This window comes from Gorilla gorilla, chromosome 13 (assembly GCF_029281585.2).
Source record: "Gorilla gorilla gorilla isolate KB3781 chromosome 13, NHGRI_mGorGor1-v2.1_pri, whole genome shotgun sequence".
NCBI classification, from domain to species: domain Eukaryota; kingdom Metazoa; phylum Chordata; class Mammalia; order Primates; family Hominidae; genus Gorilla; species Gorilla gorilla.
Window position 1 is genome coordinate 65,018,872 of NC_073237.2, and position 26,856 is coordinate 65,045,727.

At 39.4% G+C, this 26,856-nt stretch overlaps 1 protein-coding gene across 14 annotated transcripts in view; it reads left to right on the forward strand.

Moving 5' to 3' along the window:
* The window catches only part of PIP5K1B (phosphatidylinositol-4-phosphate 5-kinase type 1 beta), a 303,947-nt gene that overhangs the window by 93,230 nt on the left and 183,861 nt on the right, over positions 1 to 26,856 (forward strand). For all 14 annotated transcript variants that reach the window (XM_055350749.2, XM_019034010.4, XM_019034011.4 and 11 more), the window contains 2 exons: positions 19,838 to 19,922; positions 24,001 to 24,069. In XM_055350749.2, the coding sequence (XP_055206724.2) occupies positions 24,001 to 24,069 (69 nt within the window). In that variant the 5' untranslated portion in view covers positions 19,838 to 19,922. The remainder of the gene's footprint in view (positions 1 to 19,837; positions 19,923 to 24,000; positions 24,070 to 26,856) is intronic.

The following is a 26,856-nucleotide window of genomic DNA, read 5'->3' on the forward strand; positions in this document are numbered from 1 at the left end:
GATAAGCATGGAGAGCTAGGCAGGCAACAGACCACACAGGCTCTTATAGGGCAAGATCAGAAGTCTAGATTTTATTCTAATGCCATGAGAAGACATTAAAGGGTTTTACATAAGGCCTAACCTGAACTGATTTCCTTTTTAAGACCATTATTGCCTTGTGGAGAATGGGAGCAGGAAGATCAAGTAGGAGGATGTTATATTAGTCTAGGCAAGAGATATTGGTGACTGGGCTGAGGTGTAGCAATTAGGATGGAGAACAAAAGATGGTTTTGAGAAATCAGCAAGATTTGGGAGAGGGCATACTAAGGAGAAAGAGAGAGAAATCAAGAATGACTGATTTTTGTAAATGAAGTTTACTGACTTGAGTAAAAATGGGAATGAAGTGACATTGAATGAGATGGGAAAGTTTGCAGGGGCAGAAATAAAGAGGTGTTTGAGTTTTGTTTAGGACCTATCTCTAATATGTTTTTGAGGATTCTAAAGGGAGCTGTCAGTTGGATATATAAGTTCAAAGCTAAGGAAATCTGGATGCAGCTAAAATTATGTTTGAGATAAGCACACCTTCCATCAATATGTTGGCTGTAATTTTAAAAAGCATTTGGAGTATACTTGAAAATACTGAAACTCTCTATCTGTAGTACATATCTTCTGTTCATCAGTGACTAATTTTAGGGTACACAACAGTTGTGCAAAAGAATGAAGTCCTCTTAGTTGCACTTCTTATCAAAATCCCAATGGTATTGTTTTATAGAAATAGAAAAAAATTAAATTCATATGGAACCACAAAGGAGCCCAAATAGCCAAAGCAATCTTGAGAAAGAAGAGCAAAGTTGAAGGCATCACACTTCCTAACTTCAAAATATATTACAAGCCACAGTAAACAAAAGAGTATGGCACTGTCATACAAATAGACATACAGGCCAATAAAATAGAATAGAGGCCCCAGAAATGAACCCATACATATACAATCAATTGATCTTCAACGGGATTGCTAAGAATACACAATAGGGAAAGATAGTATCTTCAACAAAGGGTGTTGGGAAAACTGGATATCCATATGTGAAAGAATGAAACTGGACTTTTATATCAGACGCAAAACCAACTCAAAATTGATTAATGACTTTAAAAAAGTACCTGAAACTGTGAAACTCCTCAGAGAAAAGCTAGGGGAAAGGCTTCATGACATTGGTTTTGGCAGCAATTTCCTGGATATGACACCAAAATCACAGGCAACAAGAGCAAAAGTGGACAGATAGGACTAGGACAATATCAAACTCAAGAGCAAAGGAAATAATCAACAGAATGAAAAGGCAACTCATGGAATGAGAGAAAATATTAACAAATTATACATCTGAAAAGGGGTTGATATTCAAAATATATAGGGAACCCCTACAACCCAATAGCAAAAGAAAAAATAAGGAGCCTGATTGAAAAATAGGCAAAGGACTTAGATATTTTTCCAAAGAAAACATACATGAGCCTGGCCTTCCCATATCAGGTTCCTTAGAGAAACTGAAAATAGTGATGGTGAAGGGGCTGGTGGAGATACCTGTGGGCAGCAGGTGCCCAGTTTGGGCCAGTGAGTGAGGAGAAGCTTCACACACAGCATGTGGTATGTGGCTACCATTTTTTCTCTTGCTTAGGCCCTGCAAATGTTGGGGGTAGACCTTGCCTTTCGAATGCAATAGTCCTTGAGGTTTGTACCATGCTTTTCATCCAGCATCTAGACAGGGCCTGCACATGCACAGGTGTTTGTTAAATGGATGAGTAATCCAGTTTTCCTTGGTTTCTGTGGCATGGGGATGAAACATGGGTTGCTTGAAGTACCTTGGGTTCAACAGACCTCACCATTTCCTTCTTACTGATGTAAGAAGGCCTTGAAGACCCATCCCAGTCAGTCATCCATGGATAGAATCTATGTCAAGAGGATGTCGGGCCTTTATGTGTGATTCTATAGTTAGTGCAGTGCACAAAGGGGCTCCACTGAAGGGTAGATGGAGGCTGATTTCCAACCTATTCTCAGCTGCCATGCTCTGTATCTGCTATTGAAAAGGGGCCTTTTTCTTTGCAGGGTTAAGTCTGCCCAGAGGTGGTATCTTTTTCTCATTTTTCTACAAGGGCATAGGCATCTGCTAAATCAGAAAGGTTGCCTTTTTGTCATTCAAACAAAGGTGTCCTAGGCTTCCCAAGGTCATATTTGGGTACCCATGCTCCAAATTCTCCATGACTGTTAAGTTCTTGAGGAACTTGAGCTGTAAGCACTCCAAGTGTCGGAATACTTTGAGCAGTTTTCTCCCTGTGCTTGCATCTTTTCTCCCCCTCATATAGAAATCCCAGATAGGAAAAGTGTCGATCCAAGTTGCAGGCTTCCATGCCCATTCCTAGGGCTCTCAGGCCTCGCTGAGTCAGCACCTGCTGCTACCACACAGGTGGATTGGTCCATAGATATTTTAACCCATTGCTCTGTTCCCAGATGCCCCTGCCTTCCTTCTGATAAGGCAAATTTAATTTGTGTGTGTGAGGAGGGGATGGAGAGGGTGCTTTGCTTGAGCCAGGATATAGTCCTTTATATTCTGCTGAAAATTCTCAAAGGAGGGCTATCCAAGGGAAAATAACAAGCCCGGGCATGAGAGAACTTAGAATTCCAGGGATACTTAGCGGTATTAACACTAGGAAAAGGGCACATTTTTTTTTTCATATTGGATTGCTAATAATCACAACAATGCTAAATACTTCCTGGATTTCTTTCAGTTGGGCTGAATTTAAGAATTATAGGTTTATGCTGTTCCTTGATGCTGAGAAAAGAGGGTACATGTAATACTGAGACATCCGCACAGTGGTGGGTGTTGAGGCACCCTGCCAGGTGGGAGAGATTTGAAATATATTCCAAGACTAAAGATTTGGGATTTTTTTCGTACTTTCAAAACCATAGGAATTGACAGAGTTTAATAATAAGATTACAGAGTTACTCCTGTGAATATAATACACCACTTGAAAGAAGTACATTTGGTCAGGCTGGACGGAATCTCATCAAAGAGATAAGGGAAAGTCCGGAAGACACACCTGAGTATGGTTTGAAGCCAAAGAACAGCATGCTCCAAAACAAGCCCAATCTCAGGTTAAGAAGCCTTCATCATTTAGAGTGGCCACCACACGGACTCTCCTTGTTTTGTCTTTTGACTGTTAGGTTGAGTTCTGATGGAATGAATGATGGGGGTTTGCCCCAGCATATTGGCAGCCCATTTCGGCCCTTGTGCCAATCTGGAAACAGGCGATAGAGAGTGAAGTCAGTGTGTTACCATCACAGAAAACAGCTTAGAAAAAGATACCCCACCAGATAAATAATGGGCATCTCTGGATGAGAAGATTGATGGCTCCTTTTATTTTCTTTGTGATTTTCTGTCTCTTTCTAATATTTCTAAAATAGATATGAGTTGCATTTATAATGATTTTTAAAGTTATTCCAAAAGAGAAACTATTCAAAGAAACTGAAACTTTATGGAATGAACCTGGAACAGCAAGAAAAGATATCTTATGGAAGTATTCGAAATACCTAAATTGATAGCCATCCTTAGTTTTTCATGTCAGTTTGATGCTTGAACATTCATTGATTATCCAATGCTAAAAGGAAGAAGGAAGAAAACATTTATGAAGCATCTACTTAATGTGTAAGGACTAAAAAATGAGACATCCTTTCTGAACTCAAGGTAGCTTATCTAAGAACAACAGAAATACGCATATATGCATTAAACTTTCCATTTTTGTGTCTATTCATATGCCAGGCACTGTGATGGATAGAAAATGGATGGATGGATGGATGGATGGATAGATAGACAGAGGTTATTGCCCTCAAGGGGCCAATAGTGTACTAGAAAGAGAAGAAATTTAAACTGAGGATTACAATATAGTCAGTAAGTGTCACAATAGAGTTAGTCCCAGAGCACGTGAGTACAGAGAAGAAACGCTGCCCTTTGCCTCAGGAGGGGTAGGAGAGGATTCATACGAGGAAGTCATGCCTGAGCTGCATCTTGGAGGACAAAGAGCACTTAGCCTGAGAGTGAAGGGGATGTGCCAGGCATTGAAGTGTGTGCAAAGGTAAGATGCAAAGAGAACCACGCATTCTGAGAGCTGACAGTCATCCCATATGGCTGCAATTGTGTTGGGGTGAGCTGGGAGGAGATATGAGAGTCATGAGAGGTCATACGCTGTGCCAAAAACTCTGAAGTTTGCCCTGAAGCAGTGGGAAGCCCTTGCAGGATTTTAAAGAAGGAGAGTGGTTAGACAGATTTGCATATAGAAAAGTCCCTTTAGCAATGTTGTTCACCAACAAGGCAGACTAATTAGGAGGCTAGGGCAGCAATCTGTGTTAGAAATGATGAGATCTCAATTAAGTTTGTATAAGGGAAAATGCAGAGAAAGACTCAGAGTCAGGGAACATCAAGGAGATTGATTGGAAAGAGTTTAATTGATAGGTTGTGGGGAGGATGTATTGAGGAGGAATTGGGATGGCCCCTTGATTTCTGGCTTGGACAACTGGGTGCTAATGGTGGCATTCTTTGAGCTGGATGGGATACGATAAACTGCAATTGAAGCATTTTAAATTTATAGTGCCTGTGAGATACTATAGAAACCCTAAAAGCAGCTGGGAATATAAATCTTGAGCTCAGGAAAGTCTGGGCTCAAAGAGTTATTTGGGAGTCATCACAAGTAGGTTGCAGTTAAACCCACTGGTGATGAAAGAGATTATTCAGAAGCAGTGAGAAGAAAAGAATTCGGAAGACCATGAGGAACAGGAACATTTAAGAAACAGTCAAAAAAGGTGGAAGCCTGCCAGAGAGCCCAATAAAAAGTGTTCAGAGAAGTGGAGGAAAGCCAGGCATATCAGGAAGGGAAAACCAGGCATATATGGAGGCCCTGCTCATGCTGTCTCCCAAGTTCATCATCCGTGGAAGAAAGGGCAAAGAGCAAATGCCAAGTCGCAGACATGCACTTCCCGACTGAGTTTGCCTCTAACAAGTCTCTCTGGATGTAAATGTCTGTCGATACCTCACTGCTAGAATGTCTAGGAATACAAGTTTCTTGTTTGTTTAACTGGGAACATTACCTTCCTAAATAAAGCTATGATCCCGTTAATAAAGCACATGGGGAAAAGGTATTTGGGGTATTTGGGGTAGGCAAATGACAGTGTTGGCCACTTCAGGTAGCCAAGGGAAGAGGGACAGTCAGTGAAGGAGGACTGGTCATTCATCAGTTCAACACAGATTTGAGAGCCTGCTGTGTGCAAGGTATTCAGTGTCTGTGCTTCAGAGAAGTTGAGGAAGGTCATGAATGAAATGACTGCTTGGGTGAAGCAACGAGGAATCCACCTTTGAACTTGGGGTGGTTGTCCAGGAGGCCGGATTGCTGTGCCTCCATGAGCATGTGGAGGGGTGGGGGTGAAGATGGAGAATGGACAATAGTCTTTTGAGGAGTTGACTTTGAGCATAAAGGGAGTGGGATGATGCCGCAGCCAGGAGGGAGCATCAGGGTGAAGAAGAGGTTTCAGGAGCCAGGAGGAAGGGTCTCAGGAAGGAGTTCACATGCTCATATTCTCAGGGTGAAGAGCCAGATGAGGGAAAGTAGTCGATTCAGGAAAAAGAGTATCTGATAGAGCTCCAGACAGGTATGTGTTGTGGGGAGCAGAGAACATACCTTAGCTGTGCATCAGAGAGGGACAAGGATGGGTATGGGTGTTCATAGTTTACAGGTGGGAAGGCAGGAAACAAAGGGCCCACCATTCCTCGGGGAGGCAGGGGGCAGGATGCAGAGATTGTCGGGTAGCGGACTTAAGGAAATAAGCGAAGTCTTCAAATAGGCAGTATTAGCAGAGAGGTTAAGAGCCACTTTGGAACTGGACAGTCTGTGCATTCCCATCCTGGCTCCAACTGTATGACCTTGGGCAAGTTATTTATATATTTTATTCTTCTAGTTTTCAATTTTTTTTTTTTTTGAGAGACAGGGTCTTACTCTGTCATTCAGGATGGAGCGCAGTGGCATGATCATAGCTCACTGCAGCCTTGAACTCCTGAGTTCAAGTGATCCTCCAGCCTTGACCTCCCAAAGCACTGGAACTACAGGTGTGCACCACTTCACCCAGCTAGAGGCAAGTTATTTAACCTCTCTGTTGCCTTCGTTTTCCTCTGCAACCAAGCAATGAGGATAATAACAGAAACCTGTTACTTGGAGTTGTCGGAAGAATTAAATGAGTTAATTCATGTAGTACTTGTCTGAGTGCCTGGCACAAAGGAGTGTTTCATATGCATTGGCTGTGATAATGATTATTTATAGGACAGAGCACATGCAGTCCAGGGTCACCTAAACGCCTAACTGGTCCAGAATGCAAGTGCGTTGACTGAGGGCTGTGAGGGCACAGCAGAGGAGGCATTGCATTCTTCAAGGAAGTCCTCAGGGAGAGGCATTTGAGATTGGCACAGCCCTGGAGAGGCTAGCTCAAGTAGAACAAACACTGTTGGTGCAGGCAAGAGGCTGTCAGAGCACCTGCCACATTTGCAGAGGAAGGAGCCCTCTGAGACTTGAGAGGGAGCATGTGGGGCGCAGGGGGCCCTGTGTGTAGAGGCTCCTTCACCTCAAGGGTGGGAAGAATGGTGGAGGAGCGGCCAGAGATGAGGGTGAGCATCACACTTTGCAAGGCCTTGAATACCTGGAGTTTCTTCTGTAGCCACGAGAAGGTTGGGAGCAGGGCAGTGAGGGTCCACTCTGTCCTGTGGTGCTCCTTCTGGTGAGAGTAGCTAAAAATAGTCATCACAATGCTGAGTGCAGGGACTGCGTATGGTGTGCCAGGAACATTGGAGTGCTGTAAATCTTGGACATTACTAACGACTGCCCTGTGAGAGAGGTACTGTTATTTGTTCTATTTTTCAGATGAGGAAACTGAGGCACACAGAGGTTAAGCCACTTGAGGATGCCATACAACTGGTGTGCGGCAGAGTCAATAGTGAAGCTGGGCAGTGTTGTGACACCAGAGCCTCTTCCTGTGACCACCAAGCTGTCATCACCTGTCACATTAGGGTGTGGCTCTCCAGAGGGGGTAGTGACAAGTGGAGATTGGAGCAATGACCTCTGCTAGGCTTATGGCAGCTTATTGATAAAACATTTTCTGTCTTAGTCAAGGAGAGTTTGGCTGTAAGGGCTAGAAACTCCTGCAAAGAGCTCAAGTGAATGCTGAATGGATTGTGAAGATACAGGGGCGCTCCCAGAACCCAGTTGCTTGCTAGGGAGTATGGCTAGACATTACACAGCTGGAGAGTTGTCAGGCTGTAGCAGTATCTCTGTCTGTCTGGAAACACAGGGCCTTCTCTGTGCATCTTTCTACAGTCTGATTAAATTGCAGCTTTCCTAGTTTCACTCTCCCAGAACCTTGGCTAGCCCTGACCCTACCTGACCTGAAAAGTCACTTGACTCACTCAGTCCCTGTGTTGTAGATAAAGTTCTTGCTTCGGATAATCTGCTGGTTTAGCCTAGTTCAAGTGTCCCTCCTTGGTTCCTTCTGCAGCTGGGATAAAGGTGGCACAGGTTATGACCACGCAGGGAGAAAGCTGCTCTGAGAACTCCATGATCTTCAGTGGTTAGTGAAGCTTGCACACCTTGCCATCTTGACTTAACTCCTAACCCTGCACTCCTCAGTCCCTGGCTTTCCTGAGGTTCTGACAGTGTTTTTGTTGTAAACATCTTGTGGGGCTCCTTCCTTTCAGCCTGCAGCTCTGCCCTGGTCTTTCAGGTCTTCATCCTCATGACTATTGCAGCAGGCTCTAGAGTCACCCTTCAAATCTGGTTTTCGCTTCCCATTTTATCTTGCCTTCTTTTAAGCAATATTATTTTTACAATTTTTATTGGCCTCCTATTCAAAAGCCTTCAGCAGATGTTCCTTAATTTGTCACATTCATGGCTGTCTCCCAAGGCCATCTAGCCCGCCGCTAATCATTCTCTTCCCTTGAATTCCCATCATATCAGCACAGGATAATTTTCTCTTACCAGACATGCCATGGCCCTTCCCTTCTCCACGCCTGCTCCTTCCCTCCTACTCTGACATCTCTCATCCATGACTTAAGAATGCTGACTGTAGACCCTGACTCTAGACCACTGTCACCTCCCTCTCCTCTGAACTCCTTTTAGTTTTGATTCTCTAGGGAAATTGTTGGTTTGTTGAAAGCAGCTGCCTGCCCAGTGTGTCTTGAACCTGCACACAGCCAAGCACATGTCAAACACTTGGAAAATTTAATATTCAGTGATTAGTGGCTGATTTATTATCTGTTTTGGCCTTGGTTTTTTTTTTTTTTTTTGCTTTTTAATTTTTTATTACATATTAAAGAACATTCCATATAAGCTGTCTGACTGTGATGATTGAATACTTGTTAGAGGCAAAGCCAAGTAAAAGTATTAACTCTAATCCTGTTAAAGACTTTCCCATTATTACGTGTGCTTGAGTTTTGGCTTCTCTTTTGTGTGCCTTGAGAACAGGGACCATCTCATTCATCTTGTATACCTCAAAGTACCTCACATAAAGACATCTGGGAATACATGTTTGAGTAAATGAATACCCTCCTCATTGAAGAATAGATCTTAAGTGGTCATTTCATGACTGCTTCTATCTAGGCATTTACATTTGTGCCTAGTTTGAAACCACTTTCATTGCTTGTTACGAATTAAGCTTATTCACCCAAACTACAGATAGGCTTTTAAAAAATTTTTCCTTTGGACAAAATGTGTCTCCTGCTCAGTCCTTTTCTGCCCATAACAGCATTGGCCATCCCCTGCAATGATTGTATTTATTTAACAGTTCTTCCTGTTTCCCTGCTATGGCCTTTCAGACTTCCCCACAGGCACAGAGCCCCCAGACACCTGGCAGGATAACTATCAGCTGTTCTTTGTATTTGGGGCATATAGGGGATCTGTGTGGCTTTGGCTTCTCAATAGAAAATGACATAAACGCAGAAATACTTTGCAGGCTGCTACAGGAACAAAGGCAAACAGACTTGTTTATTTGTTTCTGAGACCAAACATTTTTCTGCCAATCAAAACTGGTTTTATTTGCATATAGTGTATAATAAATTGTTGTAATAATTGAATAATTCCCAAGGCATGTACTCTTAGGAAAAAAAGAGGAAAATAGCTTAGAAATAAAATGTGGACAAAAAGCATAAGCTGGTGAATGAAAAATGAGAAATATTGCCATGTAGTAAAGATATAATATTGTGAAGTCTACCCAGTATCAAATGTATGGTAAAAACTAGGGAAGAGGCTGGCACAGTGGCTCACACCTGTAATTCCAGCACTTTGGGAAGCCAAGGCAGGCAGATCCCTTGAGGTCAGGAGTTCGAGACCAGCTTGGCCAACATGGCAAAACGCTGTCTGTACTAAAAATACAAAAATTAGCCTGGCGTGGTGGTGTGCATCTGTAATATTAGCTACTCAGGAGGCTGAGGCAGGAGAATCACTTGAGCCTGGGAGGCAGAGGTTGCAGTGAGCGGCGATCATGCCACTGCACTCCAGCCTGGGCGACAGAGCAAGATTCTGTCTCAAAAACAAAACAAAACAAAAGGGGAAGAAAAAATGTAAGCGAGTTATAGAGGCAAGAAGTTCAGCTATGTGAGATTATTTGTGATTATCCCAGATGTGACTGGGAAGAGATAGAAAAGTAACAGTGTTAGTTAAATCTCCGTGGATTCTTTGCCTCCATGCCAAATATCATGACTATCTAACTAATTACTCCCCCTGACTCCCAGCTTCCCCACCACCCCGACACTATCACCAAATACACACAGATACATACTATGTCTTTGTATATGTAAAATGAAAATCATTGCAGGACATCATGCAGTAGCAGTGTTTTTCATGAAAGGCTGTGAGTTACATTGGTCTGAAAGCAACACATCCATCATGGCTGTTTTCACTGGCGACTTTCTTCTGTCTAATGTTTGCAGTGAAGGCTTGGCTTGAAAAGGCTTATGAATTCTTTTAGCACAACCTTTGTTGGGAAAATGAATTACAAGTGGTTCATTTGATGCTGATCCTTTTGTCATTGCCATTTATAGCTATTCTGTTTATTCACTTTGGGAGAGCCATTCTGAGAATTGATGAATGTGTTTTATGAGAGAATATAAGAGCCCTGCAATTTGTTTTGATTGGTCTCCATTTGGATTCATAGCGAGCAGGTGCCATCGTTTGGAATTGGTTTTGGCAGTGGCTTGGTTATATAAATATTAGATACATGAAGTGAAACCTCATTTAAATTATTTTCATCAGTAAGAATAGGAGAGCTTTACATTGAATGTAAGACACCATAGTTCTATTTTTACAGCTTCTAAGCATACAAATGTGTAACATACCATATGTCTGAACATATGTATGTAGAAGTGGCCTCCATTGTACAAATATTTAACATACAGATTTTCTGCATTTCTTTGAGAGTTTATGCAAATATTCTTTAAAAAACTCTAAGCCTATGGTTTCTTAATATAAGAATTTTTTCTGGTCTGAAAAATACAGGCATTTCTGCTTTGGAAACTATGTTAAGGATTGTTTCAGTTTGGTGTTTTTTTTGTTGTTTATATTTAAGCCTCAGAAAATAACCCAGCACATTTTAAACCTTTGCTTTCTCCTGCTTTTTGTTGTTGTTGTTGTTGTTACTGTTGTTTTTGTTGCCAAACCCACATTAAAAAAAATACCACGCCTCTTTGTAAGGGCTCTAGAAGAAGAACTATAATACTTCCTATCTTCCCAGCAAAACTGTTTACCAGGCTGACGTTTTCCTAAGAATAGCTCCCTAGGTTTTCATGAATCCATATAAATTTTCACACATTTGTTTTTTATTCTGGCACAAAATTTAAGTGGGACTTACGATCATAGGTGGAAGGAGCAATGAGGAAGTCTGTTGGTAACCCTTTAGGTAACATCCTAAACCTTGGGCTACTTGCGGGCAAATTCTTAAAATGCAAGACTCATGATCTCTGAGTACACCCATGAAAATTTAAATACCCTTCATGGTGCTGGGTCTTTTTGTAAGCAAGCCAACACGGTGCCCAGACTCTTTTCCATCCTCTAGCTCTCAACCTTATGTCCCCAGCAAACGGCTCTAAGTCCAATTTCAGTGTTCTTCACAAGTGAAGCTTTCCATGAGCCCCACAGGCTGACTTATGCAGTTCCTCCTCCAAAAACCCAGAGTAAAGGACATGCCACATTGTAAATTGTAGCCACTGCAATGCCTGTCTCTCTTGCTAATAGAATTTCTTTGAAGATGAGTACCTGTCCTTGTCATTATGGCCCTGGGCCTAGCTTACTGCCTGACATGTTATGCTCCATAAATGTTCATTGAATGAATGAAAGAGTGAATTTATTTGGTGTTAGGTAATAAAAATAAATTCAAAAGAGCATAAATAAAACAAAAATGATTGACTTTAACATGCAGGTGTGACCAAGGCCCAAATTATCTTCCAATTGCTTTGTCTTTCGGGAAATGTACTAGGAAATGTTAACATACACAGCGTGAATGGCATGAAAATATTTGAATATGGCTATCCTATTGGAAGCCCAATTCCCATAGGGCAAGTTGCACTCATAACGACCAAATAATCAATGAGTCCTCTCCTCATTCCAAAGAGGATTTGAAGTGAGGCCCTACCTAAGAAACTTGGCAGAGGCACCAAAACAAAAGCACTATCTAATGGAGTTAGCACAATTCATAATCGAAGAGAAGTGGACAGCAGCAGAGATGGACATGAAACCCAGGCCTTCAGAGGCCTATCCCAGCGTTCTTCCAATTAATTCTTGTTGCTTCACTTTATCAGTGTTTAATAAAGTGTTTATTTTTATGGGAAGATGAGTAAGAACTCGTGGCTAGTGTCCCTTAACCTCTTGTGTCTACAGATTGGCCTACTTAGTTAAGTGATTAGGTAATTAGCAATTCTCCCACTTATTTGGCCATATATGAGAAGCAAACTCATCTGTGGCAAATTAAAAATACTGAGTTTTATGGCCCTAGTTGGGGAATTAGAGGTTGAAAGGGTTGCTTCTGACTCACATATGGCCCCCAGGCACAATATATCTAAACCTTTCGGTAACTATAGAGTTTTAAAAAGCTCCTCTACCACCTTTTCAATTAAGACATGCCCTCTGGGTTGAGGCTTACTGATGTAGAACAAGTTTTATAGGAAAAAATTATGTAAATTAATATAATTGGCTAACCTTTTGATTGCATTTACAAATTGAAAAATGCGGTGCAATATTGATTAGACAATCTTCTCATTGTTTTTAAGTAGGAGAGAACAAGTAAAAGAGAGAGGTGTATGGTGGAAAGAGCATTAGTTTTGAAGTCAGACAACCCTGGATCAAATCTCAGCCCTACCACTTGACTGGACTCCAGGAAAATCATCCCAAGTCACAACCTCGCTCCTCTCCTTCCTCCTAGACTTAATGCAGGGGCTGCAGTAGACCCTGACTACTTGGTAGTGATCTATTTAAGCTCTTAACGAATTCCCAGAGCCATAACAATAGAAACGTGTGTACCAGTTCCTAGCCTACCTCCCATCCACATTTCCATTGAGAATCATGTTTCTTAGGCTTATTCCCCTACTGCTTTCCCACTTTCATTATAATTTCTGTTTTGTTTTATGGCCCATCATTGGGTCGTTTGTCCTCAGAGCCATTCCTTACTGTTCCCGTGTTCTGTATCACAGGGAAGTCATCCCATATAGGATGCATTTCTCAGGCTTCCTATGGGCTCAGATGCTTTTCATGAGGTTGGCCTCTGGGAGCCATAGACAGGGATTGGCGGGTAGAAGGTAGACGAGAAAAACCAGGATGTTCTCCCCCAACCTGTGTGTCTTAGGTGGCATCTCCAATAGTGACTGTCTTCTCCATGCTTCTAAACATACTCCTCCTACTGCAGTTCCAACTTCTGCCAGTCAACCCCCATCCTGATGTTCTGACCCCAGCTGACCTCTGCTTTTGAGGTCTGTTAACACCACCTTCTCTTGTGCCTGCAGCCCTAAAAGCAATAGTGGCATCATGTTGATTGCGATCTGTTTCATCACCATCTCTTGCTTAGCTTTTCAGTTCACCCATCACTTTTATAACCAATTCCATGTATTAAATTTCCCCTCTTTAATATACCCAAAGTGGTTTCTGTTTTCCCTAATAGACCCTGAAAGCAATCCTGAAGTGATAAACTCTCTTTATTGCCTTTACTGGTCACAGTAGCTTAGATGATCCCAAGCCTGTGAAGCGTGCTGAAAATACTGACTCCCTAGGTCTACCACGCAGAGGTAGTGATTCCCTGGTTTCAGTGTGTGGCCCCAGAAGCTGAATTTTCAAAAAGCTTCCCTGGTGGTTGTAATGCCCAGCACTGATTTAGAGAATGGCAAAGCCAGGCTGAGATGGAGGTGCGTGGGGTGGGAGTGGATGGTTGCTAGGTTCATTCACCAACTAAGGGCTTCACTTTTACAAACCAGCCTCACAGCAAGAGAGCCCAGCTCAGCAAAATTAAAATGACTGCATCCCATGGACTTTATAGGACAGTTACAAGTGTCAAAATAGCACATGTTAAATTGGGGAGTGCCAACGGATTATTTGCAAGAATAAATGAAATCACATATGTGGCAGCATTTCACACATCGTAGTTGCTCAATACATGATCTTCCCTTCTCTCAAATTGAGTGAAAACATAGAACTATAGAAAGCTATGAAATAGTATAAATTATTTATTCCTTAAGGTCACAGAATCCAGATACTAAATACCAGAAATAATAGATAAGTAACTACATAGTCAAAAAGAAGTCATTGTCTGGCACATATTATTGCTCACTGAGCTGGTGCTAAACAGTCCAATCATATGACACCATAGGTTAGCTCTCTTTCATATCAGAAATAATTTTTGAAAATAAGTTTTAACTAGGACTCTTGTGTCAGATTACATAGTAACATCTTCTAAGGAGACATGAACCTTGTGAGTATGTCCTTACTTGGCCATTGGAATTTCTGCATTCCAGGCTCTTGCCAGAGACTACAACTTTGAGTACTCCACTGTCCAATTCTTATCAAAAGGCTGGTTAGGAGAAATAATATTCATGGAGGACTGCCTGAAAGATATGCAGCCTGTTCATTCCTCATTGAGATAACCTAAATTCTATTTGTGGTTTAAGTCAGGTTATCACATAGCTTCCTATTTGGATCTCCACGTATTTACTTCTTGTCAGTTTCTCTTTACTGGGGAAGATGAATGAAAAAAGGCACATCTATCATTATGGAATTTTGAACAATGTTAAAAGAGAAGACCCTCAGAGGTTTCCAGACAGAGAAAACCAGCATGCTTCTAGCACAGGGAGCATCAGACTAACATGAAACTACTCATCTACAAAGTGGGAAGTAAGCAGTAAGCAATACAGTATTTACAGAGAGATGGGACAAAAGACCTGTGAGCCAAGAATCCTGCATTGGCCAAGAGCTCTATTCCTACATAAGAGCAAAAGGAAGACATTTCTGGACATGGAGTTACTCAGACTGGGCCATCTACATGCCACTTCTGAGAATTGAATCAGGACATAGGTGTCAAGGTAGGAGGAGATGAAGAGCCAAAGAAAGAGTGATGAGCAATGAATGTTGCAAAACTTATGGTCAAGTCTAAATAAATGATCATAATGTGACTATGAAGTCTAAATTGTTCATTAAGATGTCTTAAAGTGGAAGAGACATGTTGACTATGAGGAGATATTTAGTAGCTTAGAGTGGAGCAGGCAATGAAAGAGTAAAAATATTCCAAGTATCTCTACCTATGGACAAGAAAGAGAAAAGAGATGTCATGGATTAGGTTCTCTGGAAGCAAGCACTGGCACACAGTTTTGGTTGCAAGATTCTTAGTAGGAATTAACACCCGTGTATTATGTTCCCCAGAAAGATATGTTGAAGTCCTAATTTTCAGTACCTGTGCATGTGACCTTATTTGGAAATAGGGTCTTTGCAAATATAATCAAGTTAAGATGAGTTCATGAGGGTGAGCTCTAACCCAGTATAACTGGTGTTCTTATAAGAAGAGGAAAATGCCACATGAAGAGGGAGACACATGGAGAGAAGCACTAAATGGTGACAGAGGCCAGGGCTGGAGTAACACAGTGGCAAGCCAAGGGACTCCAAGAAAGATGGCTACCACCAGAAGCTAAAAAGTAGCAAGGAAGAATTCTATCGAGTCTCAGAGGGAGCATGGCCCTGCCAGTACTTTATTTTGGACTTCTAGCCTCCAGAACTGTGGGAAAATAAATCTCTGTCATTTGAAGCCACCCAGACTGTCGTACTTTGTAGCGACAGCCCTAGGAAACTGATAAAACCTGTAAAAAGATGAGGGAAGGCGCACAAAATCAAAGTCCCACGCAAGACACACAAAGCCTGGGCCACCTTGATGGGGAGCTGGAGGAAGAGTGCCACCATGCCACTCAGTCACAAGAGGTGACTGCCCCAGGAAGGCCGTGACCTTGGCTAAACTGGCTCCCTGCAGAGGCATGCAGTAAGGCAGTCTTCCCTTCTTACAGGAGATCTGGGTAGCTCATCTCCATGTCTACACAGCAGACCGAGCGAAAAAATGGGCAGTGAAAATAGTGTATAGTCATTTTGCTTTCTTAATTGAAAAACAGGTTTTTAAATGATTTAAAATCAAAAAGATAATATGAGCAAACCAGCAAAGAAATAATGAGTAAAAATAAGTATAGTAACAACAAATGTAATTAATAGTAAACAAAACATTGTTATAGGCATTGCCTTTATTTCCTGACCAACATAGTTCTGGAATGTATAAGGCCAAAAAATGAAGTAGACATACAGGAGAACATGGCAAAACTATAATTATATTAGGGAATTTTGATATAATTATTTCATAATTTGGCCGGGCACGGTGGCTATGCCTATAATCCCAGCACTTTGGGAGACTGAGGCAGGTGGATCACTTGAGCTCAGGAGTTTGAGACAAGCCTGGGCAACATAGTGTGAGACCCCATCTCTACAAAAAAATTTAAAAAATTAGCCAGGTGTGGTGGCGTGCACCGGTAATCCCAGCTACTCAGGAGGCTGAGGTGGGAGGATCGCTTGAGCCCAGGTGGTGGAGGTTGCAGTGAGCCGAGATCATGCCACTTCACTCCAGCCTGAGCAACAGAGCCAGACCCTGTCTCAAAAAAATTAATAATAATAATTATTTCATAATTTGACAAAGTAGACAAATAATGATACAGGTTCGTATTTGTATATAGTGTTTATACCCTAAAAACACAGAATCTGCATTTTTCTCTTTTGTCTATAGAAGGTTTACAAAAATCTATTTCTATGGCCACAGGAAAAAACTAAATGAATTTGCGGAGAAAAGCTATTTTACTCATCCCCTTTTTTATCCCACTGTGATAAAACAAAAAATTGACAGTGAAATAATAATAATAAGTAAAATGTAAATGCTTGAAATTAAGAAGCCTTCTTATAGATGATTCCTGGATCAAATTGAAAATCAAATACAAAATGACAAATTCTCTGGAAGTTAATTAAAAAGAACATTTCACATCAAAACTTATGAAGAAATTGTTAATGCATTTAGGAATACTTTATAGCCTAAATGCTTTTGGTACTATTAAAAAAAAAAGAATGAAAAATAAGCTAAATATTTCATCTAAGAAATTTTTTTAAAAATCAGAAGAAAGAAGGTATTATTAATGACAAAAGCTAAAATTAATGTAATTGGCCTCAAAACAATTAAAAGGAGAGAATCTGACTAATGAAAATTTGTATATAATATAAAGAATGTACATATACACATGCAACATTAGGAATGAGGAAAAAAAATTGCCCAGATCCCAGAAGGATTAAAATAAGTCAATAAGACAATGTTATGTTCAGGTTTATGGCAATAAAATTTGAAATCTAGAGGAAATTGATGTTTTTCTAATAAACTATAAATTACCAAAATTTGATTCAAAGAAAGGTTATAAATCCCGAGAGGAGTAATAAACAGAAAAAAAGTGAGTGCGTATAAAGAAAGCCTTCCAATTTTATGAAAAGTATAAATTCTTTCATACCAAAAACTGATAAAGATGGCCACAACAGTTGTTCAATATCACTTATGAAAATATGCTTTTAAGAAGATTAAGAAATCAAATCAAAGATTTATTCTAGAAACATAAGGATTTTTAATTTTATATTTTTATATTTCTAGAAATATAAGGATTTATATTTCACTCTATTTAAAAGAGTGACAAATGAAAATATCCAGGAGTGAATTTAGTAAGACATAAGACAAATTAGAAAAAAAGATTGTAGTGAAAGACAAACTAACATTTGAAGAAGTAGAGAGCTATACTATCTTTTCAAATGAGAAAACTTATGATCCTAAAGATAAAAATTGTTCTAAATTAACTATATATAATCCCAGTCAGAATCCCAACTTGGAAGATAAAAGTGTTGTCAGCTCAGTCAACACGATTTTTTTGTTTGTTTGTTTTTTGTTTTTTCGAGACAGAGTTTCATTCTTGTCGTCCAGGCTGGAGTGCAATGGCCCGATCTCGGCTTACTACATCCTCTGCCTCCCAGGTTCAAGCAATTCTCCTGCCTCAGCCTCCCAAGTAGCTGGGATTACAGGCACCTGCCACCCCACCCAGCTAGTTTTTGTATTTTTGGTAGAGACAGGGTTTCACCATAATGGCCAGGCTGGTCTCGAACTCCTGACCTCAGGTGATCCGCCCACCTCCGGCTCCCAAAGTGCTGGGATTACAAGCGTGAGCCACTGCACCCAGCCCAATCAACATGTTTTTAAAGGCCACATAAAAATATAAATGCAAGAAAATTTCCAAACTTGAAGGAAAAACAGTCAGCATGGGGGAGTCGTGCCAGCAGGCATCAAAGCATACTATCATGTTACTGCATTTTAAGCAATATGGCATTAGCTTAGGAATCCACAAGTCAATGTTTGGAACAGAGTAGATGCCATAACTAAGTCAATGTATATAGGAAAACTTAATGTATGCTAAAGGTGGCTTGTCTTTCCAGTAAGGAAAATAACATAAAGTAAATGATTTGGGGGCAATTAGGTGTCCATCTGGGGCAATATTCCATTTGGATTAGATTCCATTTGAAGTAAGAGCTAATATTAAAGATGGACCCATAAAGCTATCAAGAGAAAATATGGGAGAATACATGTATAACATCAGGTTAGGGGGAGCTCTCTTTCATAATCTATCTTCCAAAAAGGAAAAATTGCAAGATAGTAAATTTATAATCCATAAAGGAAAAATTGGCGACTGTGTAAAAATTTAAAATGTCTATGACAAGACACAATAAATAAAGGCAAAAGAAGAATAATACTTGCAACCTCTAGGACAGAGCTAATGTTTAAAATACTAAGAGGTCTCACAAATTGTTTATAAAAGAAAGATAAAACAGCCCAGTATAAAAATAGTCAAAGGGCATGAACTGGAATTGTAAATCACCAATAAACCTGTGAAAAGAATCAGCCCCATTAGTAGTGAGAGAAGGCGAATTAAAACCAGAGATGCCTATCAGGTGAGCAAACACTTTTAAAGATGGCGAACACCAGTGCTGATCAGTGTGTCAATAAGCAGGCACTCACCATGCACATTTGGGCTGATTGCTTCAACCTTTGCACCAGAAAGAAATGTAGCAATAGTCATTCAAATAGTTAACATGCTTATTATGTTTGGCCCCACAGTTATTCCACTTCTAGGATTCTTTCCCACAAAAATAAAAGTACTAGAACATTAAAGATGTTTGAATAAGACTGTTTATTCCTGCTCTGGTTAAGGTAGCCAAATTTGGAAACAGTCTGCATATTCATCCACAGAAGAGTGATTGGTTAAACAATGGTATGTCCATCTTGTGAATATATGCAGTTAATTTTAAATGAGGTAGATATATAGATTTTAAAAATATTTTGATAAGAGCAAGTGGCAGAAATAAATGTGTGTGTGAAAAAGCATAGGGAAGATTTTGAAAGGCTATAAAACAAACAGACTGTTTATATTGGCTATCACACGGTGGGGGAGATAAGACCTAATTCTTTTTTTTTTTTTTTTTTTTTAAGAGACAGAGTCTCACTATGTTGCCCATGCTGGTCTCAAATTCCTGGCCTCAAGCAACCCTTCCACCTTAGCCTCCCAAAGTGCTATGATTACAGGCATGAGCCACCATGCCTAGCCTAATTCATTTTTACTTTATACCTCTCTACATTTTTAAGTTGATTACAATAAGCAAGTATCTCTTCTGTATAAAACATAATTATAGCACAACAGCTTTTTTGAACTTTTCTTTGAAGTTGTGTCATCTAATCAACCCTTATGGAAATCACAGGTAGTTTATCATAGGGATAATATTGAAAAATTGTCCACATGTCACATGGTGTCACCTCTGTGAAGATCCATAGGAGAAATTTCCACTCCAGCTTGAATCTCGAGATACCTGTGGTTCATTTGAGCAACTGCTTTGCTTTTATCTTTTGCTCATTGTGCATCTGGTAACTGATCGTATTTTCCTTTCCTCTGGAAACCAGGAATCTCAGAGTCAAGTTGTAGACTGTAAAGTTTATTCAACAACCATACCAGACTCTGTGGCTTATGTTCTATGCACAGCCCTTGCTGATAGAATCATCTTGCTCTCCATGTTTATTTTCCCTCACCCACATTCCTTCCTTTGTTTTAATTTTAACTGCTTATGTTGCATGTATCCCTATAGCTACCTCTGATCTTTTTTGGGAGATGTAGTAGGGATATGAATAAATGATGACCAGAAATTTCTATTTTAACAGAAACCTGGCAAAGAAAACGGTCTCAACAATGAGTAGGCCACCCATCACTACTAACTACAGATGACTTGCCATTTCATTTACAAAGGTAAGGAAATAAAGTCTGTATTTTTAATTAATTCTGATCAAATCAGTATAGAGCCCTTATCTTTTTATTGTAAATATTTTTACAAATATTCTAAAACATATATATAGCTCATAACCTTTAACTCTGACATCAAATTTGAAACAAACATCAAGCAAACAGAAACAAGAAATTTTATGAATTTTGGCATGCCAGAAAGGTTAAAAAAAAAACCGAGATGTGGTCTCTGTTGTTAATTACTATGTGTGTTAAATTTTTAAATAGTATTTTCCTTATTTTTAAGTGTAGCAGTGTTCACTGTAGAATACTTGCAGAATCTAACAAAATATAAAAATGAAAACCTAAAGCATTTATAATCCCATCATCTGTAGATAATCACCAGAACTTCTGAGAATGTCTTTCCTCCTTCCTTTTATGTGTACATGGAAAATACACATGATTATAACTTCAAAAAAAATTTTTAGAGACGATGTCTCACTGTGTCTTTCAGGTGAAATTCATATAACATAAAATTAGCCATTTAAAAATGAACAATTCAGTGTTCATTTTTAGTACAGTTTAGTACATTTACAATGTTATGCAACCACTACCTCTATGCAGTTCCAAAACATCTGCATCACCCCAAAAGGAAACTCAGTGCAGTCAGCCCTTGGTATCTGCGGGAGATTGATTCCGGGACCTGTGGATACCAAAATATACTCAAGTACCTTATCTAAAATGACACAGTATTTGCTTTTGTTTCTCTTTTTGAGACAGGCTCTTCCTTTATTGCCCAGGCTGGAGTGCAGTGGTGTGATCATGGCTCACTGCAGCCTCAAACTCCTGGGCTCAAGCAATCCTCCCACCTCAGCCTCCTGTGTAGCTGGGACAATAGGTGCAAGACATTGCACCTGGCTAATTTTTTATTTTTTATAGAGATGAGGTCTCACTGTTTTTCCCAGGCTGCTCTCATACTACTGGCCTAAAGCGATCATCCCATCCTGGCGTCCCAAAGTGCTGTGATTACAGGTGTGAGCCACAATGCCCAACATAATTAGATAATGTTTTTTAAAACAATGTTTTGAATTCATACTTACCTTGACTTCATTAGTTACAGATGATGTGGTGCAGAAGCATAGCAAGTCTAAGAAGAAACAGTAGTCATCATTGTGACCATTGTAATGGCCCTTTGCAGTTTACCAGTACATCCCTAAGCATCTTATTTGTCCCTGCTACATGGCCTCTCCGACTCCGATGTCCCTGGTTAATAGGTTTATGTGACCTTTGTTAAACATCACTCTACAGGAAAAATAAATAAATAACCCTTGAATCCAGATGATAGTTCATGGCCTTCATTTATCATTATTTTATGTTTTGTGCTGCTTAAAAGGAAGTGTTTAAAAAAAAATAGAAGTTTACCTGTTTTTCTCCTCCTCTTCCCTACTGTCAAGTCAGGGATGATTCACAAAGTAATAAAAAGTACTTTAAGACCATCTCATCCTCCGTCCTTCATTCATGCCAGTTAGTTAACCTCTCATTAAGGTTGTTTTTTTAAGCACCCTTTAGAGTTGCTCTTGTAGTTTTTTGGTTTTAAAAGCTGCGAAGTCTTAAAAGTGAAATTACTGGAATGGCATTCTTTAGGGAGTTCTTCATTCTGTTGGCTCTGTTAAACAGTTGAAGGCCTGTATTTTACTCTGAGCCTGATATATAAACCATTTTAATTCTTCTGGCATTTTTATTCAAAACTGACCTAATATTATTATAAAGAGACTAGAAAAATGAATTATTCTTTAAGTCAATTTAAGCTGATACAGCATGGAAAACAATAGTTTGTGAAACATCTGTCCTGGAAGACTATTCTAACACGGACAGATTAAATAGATGCAAATAGAATTGCAAAATTATGTAAGAGGGTGGTTTCATTGGTGGGCAGTACTAGATCTAGTGAGGTTGGCTCACCGTGATTCTTGCATTTATTTTCCTGGATGGTTTTTAGTCATATCAAGCTCATATCAAGTCATATCAAGTGTGGGTAAACTCAGTCACTTAGTTCCAAGGCACAGAAATGGTTGATGAATCCCTAGGTTTAGCATATGCCGTGTTTATTAAAAGCCCAGAATTTAAAGCATGCTTCAAAAGCGTAAAAGAAAGTCAGAAATTTTACCCTTCCTTGGTGTATTAAATGTTCTGCATGCAATTTAAGGTAAGACCCTTAAATTATGGTTCCCTAATTATGAAGTTATCCTTGTTTACCACAGAAGTAACATAACTGGCTTTAAAAATTCAGATGAATTATAGGTCACATGTGAAAATCTTATCATTAGGAAGAGAGAGAAACACATCTGAAGATCAGATCTCCCAATGAAAAAACATATTTTATCTTAAGGCATTAGAATTCACAAAGATACGCAATAGTTTTGAGTGTGTAAAAATGTAAACTTCTGTATATCATAATTATGAAACAAGTTAAAAGGACACGGTAAGCTGGGCACAGTGCCTCGTGCCTATAATCCCAGCACTTTGGGAGGCCAAGGCAGGAGGATTGCTTGAGCTCAGGAGTTCGAGACCAGCCTGGGCAGCATGGCAAAACCCTGTCTCTAACAAAATAATTACAAAAAATTAGTCCCAGCTACTTGGGAGGCTGAGGTGGGAGGATTATCTGAGCCTGGGAGGTCGAGGCTGCAGTGAGCTGTGATGGCACCACTGTACTCCAGCCTGAGTGATAAAGTGAGACCCTGTCTCAAAAACAAACAAAAAGGCAGATAGTAACACAGAAGAATATTAATAATGCACTTGGCAAGCAATTAATGACCTTAAAACATAAAAATAAGCAAACCACTAGTATGAATAACCATAATAGGTAAAAATCAATATCAGAAACATTAAGACCTCCATAGATAAATGGACGAAACAATGGAAGACTCGAAGAAATACAAAGAACTAAAACTGATGTGAAAACAATGTTAACCTTCACCAGTAATTTTCACAGATGCAAATTAAAACCAGGAGATGATTTCTTTTACCTGTCAGATTAGCAAAGCTGTTTAAGATGATAACAGTCATTACTAAATGTGTAATGAAAGAAGCCCCCACTCGCTGCTGATAGCAGTGTGAATGAGTATACTCTTCTGGAAATAAATTTACCAATATGTAGTAAAAGCTTTAAATTTTTTAATACCCTATTATGCCCTAGCAATTCCAAGAATCGAGTCCAAGAAAACATTGAAGTTAGATAAAGATATAAGCATAAAATAATTATTGTACTATTTGCAGGAGCAAAACTCTTTAAGCTGCCTCAACTATCCTTCAATATTAGCATTGACTAAAGTATTAACACACAGTGGTGTCCACACAGTGGTATATCTTGCAACTAGAAAAAAGTTATTCTTACAAAGATATTTTTGTAATCAAATGGGAAAATGTTTATTACGTAAATGTTCAGTGAAAAATACTGGGTAAGATAGTATTGTAAGTTTTTTCATATGAAAATACACATAATAGAAGGTAGAAATAAATATGACAAAATATGAATAGAGGAGTTGCCCAAGGGTAGTAGAATTGAGTAATTTTTTTGTTCTGACTCATATTTTTTGGTACTTCCCAGATAATTTTACAGTGAGCATGTATAACCAGAAGAAAAGTTTTTTAAAAGGCTATGTAGCCTGGGCACGGTGGCTCATGCCTATAATCTCAGTTACTCGAGAGGCTGAGGTGGGAGGACTGCTTGAACTGAAGAGTTTGAGGCTGCAGTGAGCCATGATCACACCACTGCATTCCAATTCCAGCCTGGGTGATAGAGTGAAACCCTGTCTCTAAAAAAAAAAAAGCTTTGTATAAAGAAACTTATACACATGTACATGCTTTCTTAGAGCATATGGGATAAAATATATTATGAAAATGTTTTAGATTTATTTTTGGAAGATTAAGGAATGCAGATTTCTTTTTTAGTATTCTGAAATGTTTCTGTCTTCCTTAGGAACAACAGCAATAGCAATAACAAAAACATACTTAACTAAAATAGATCCTTTGGTTAGCAATATTATTAATATATTGTATTTCAGGGTAGCATTGAAGTTCAAAGGGCAGTGTGTTTCTCTTGTAGATGTCGTCTGCTGCTGAAAATGGAGAGGCAGCACCTGGAAAACAAAATGAAGAAAAAACCTATAAAAAGGTGAGTGTGCATTTTGTTTTCTAAAGAGGAACACCGTTTTGCTGTTTGGCACGTGAATATTGTCAAAGGCCTTTCTTTCTCCCAAGCAGTTGTAAGTTACTATCTTAGTTTCCAGTTGCTGCTGTAACTAATTACTGCAAATTTAGTGGCTTAGACAACATACATGCATTATCTTATAGTTCAGTGAGTCAGAAGCCTGACATGGGTCTCCCTGGGCTGAGATCCATGTGTTTGCAGAGCTATATTCCTTCCTGGACACTCCAGGGGAGAGTCCACTTCCTTGTCTTTTCCGGCTTCTAGAGGCTCCCTGTGTGCCCTGTGTCATGGCTCCCTGCCATCTTCAAAGCCAGCAATGGCCGGTGGAGTCTTTCCCCGGCTGTATCACTCTGACACTTTAAAGGGCCTGTGTGATTGCACTGAGCCCTCCTAGGCTCACAGAAATATGGGAAAATATTAATAAAAATTAATATTCTTTATCTAAAAGGTCAGCTGATTAGCAACGTTAATTTCCTCTGCAACTTGAATTCATTTTTGCCTTAGAAGGTGACATATTCACAGGTCCCAAGGATTAGAGCATGGGAATCTTTGGGGGTCAGTTCACCATAATGTAGAATATTGAGTGAAGAGAGTTGTTTGAAGACCCTTCTTATTCCTAAGAAGGAGGCTCCTGAGGGCATGCAGTGTTCTGTGTATAATATATGAATCCTTTAATGGACTCACTACTTTCCACCAACATTTAAAACATTTCCTACCTTTGTATTTTAAAACTTTTAAAATGTGAGATGCTCCTCTTCCCCACCTTTTCTAAGCCGCTCAGATTTTATGTCTTCAGCCCATTTCACAAAAAGTCTTTTTCCAGACTTCCTAATGTATCTTAACTTACCAGTCTTTGATAAATTCTCAACTCCCAGCTACCAAGCTAATGTTCAAACACGTTACTGGGTAAAATATGTTCCCAAGCACCTCTACTCCTGATTATAAATTGACTATACATTTTAGCTTTTCAAAGTTCTTGCTATTTTGCCCTCTTAAGAGTAGGAGGTTTGTGTATTGAAGGTTTATTATTTCTTAATTTTTCCTTTTATACTTTGATGGACATCCTGCAAGACGTTTAGTCATAAAGTACATGAGCTATGGGCTCTGACCACGTATTCAGGTCATGGAACTAGCATGATGTATTTTCTTTTCCATTTTCATATGGGAGAATGTGCCCTTTTTCCTGGCATATCTTCTTTATCTGATCTTTCCACTCAGCCAAACCTTGAAATACAAACTGGGAGGTTGTCATTCAAAGTGATGGTGTGGTTGGAAAAGAGTTGGTAAAGATTCAAGAGCTCAGAAGTGCCGCAGTATATTTTATAAAATTTGTACATCGGGCCAAAGGCAACAATACACTATTATTTATTTTTAGACACAGGTGAAAAACCAAATCCTGTCTCGTTTACCCAAGATTCTGTGTACATTCATTCGTTCAAGCATGGACCAACACAGAGATGATTACGTTGCTAGCCTGTTATTACTTCAGATCAGTTTCAGGCGGTATTCTCAATCAGCATCAAGATGCACTGAAATTCTTGACCAAAATCTGACTCACAGGAGATCCTTTGTCGCTGCAAAAGTTATAGAAAAAATGTGACCATGACATCTCAGAGTTTGCTAAGTGTACCCTGCCCAAGAATTTATTTAGTCACGCAGGTTTTCAATAATTAGTATAGGTAATTCTATGATTAATGTCTCCAGTAGGATATTTAACTCAGCAATGTTTTTTAGGTTGTAAAAACTAAAAATCAAATTCTATGGTAGGAGAAATAAGGAAAGACACAGAAAACCTAAGGGGACCAGAAATTTTTTTTAATGAACAATTTTTTATGTGTAATAATATCAGGATCTTATTAATGATTTCTGGTTTTAAAAAGTATAAGCAATGGAAGGGGATGTACGTAGCCTCTCTTAAAAAGCACCAAGAAGACCAGCACAGCACTTAGAACTCCAGCCCTTAATAAATATGGTATTGATATGCATAGCAAGAAGAAGGAATCACTTAGAGAAAGTGTTGTTTTACTGGCAGGTAAAAGCTCAGCTGAATTATTCGGTTTAATTCTCTGATCTTCAAACTAGAGAAGGTGTTCATGGTGGACTTAGGAGTTAGCTATTGCAAATGCGTTTATCTCTAGGTCCAGATAAACCATTTCCCAGATGAAAGAACTTAAAGCTAGAATAGGAAAACCTCTGAATGTGAGCTTTAAATGAATTTCAGAATGGGAAAATTGTCAGAAAACAGGACATAAGCAAATATTATTCCTATTTTCAAAAATGAGAAAGAGTACATTCTGGAAACCAGATTATAAGTGAGACATTATTCCCCAGTATAATTTGAGCATTATTATTAAACATATGGTTTATACATATTTAGAGAAGAAACATATCTTTTACAAACCTGGAGAAGTTCATAAAGATGTAGTTTATTTCAAACTAACTGCATTTCCTATTTTGAGAGAGTCATTAAATTACTCATAAAGAGTATGTTCAAATTTAATGAGTCTTGATTTAAAGGTGTCTAAAAGATTCGCTAGTCTCCTTTCAGACAAGGTGGATAAGTATGGGTTAAATATTATGTTTATTGTGTTTGTATCTGGTTGGACTGATGGTCTCGAAAACTGGCAATTTTGTTCCCTGTTCACTCGGTTTCCACCAGCATGATGCATGAGTTGGCCCTGGGTAGCTTACCATGTTCACCCATGACCTTAATGAAAGCATAAAAGCAGTGCTTTGCAAATGCAAATGACA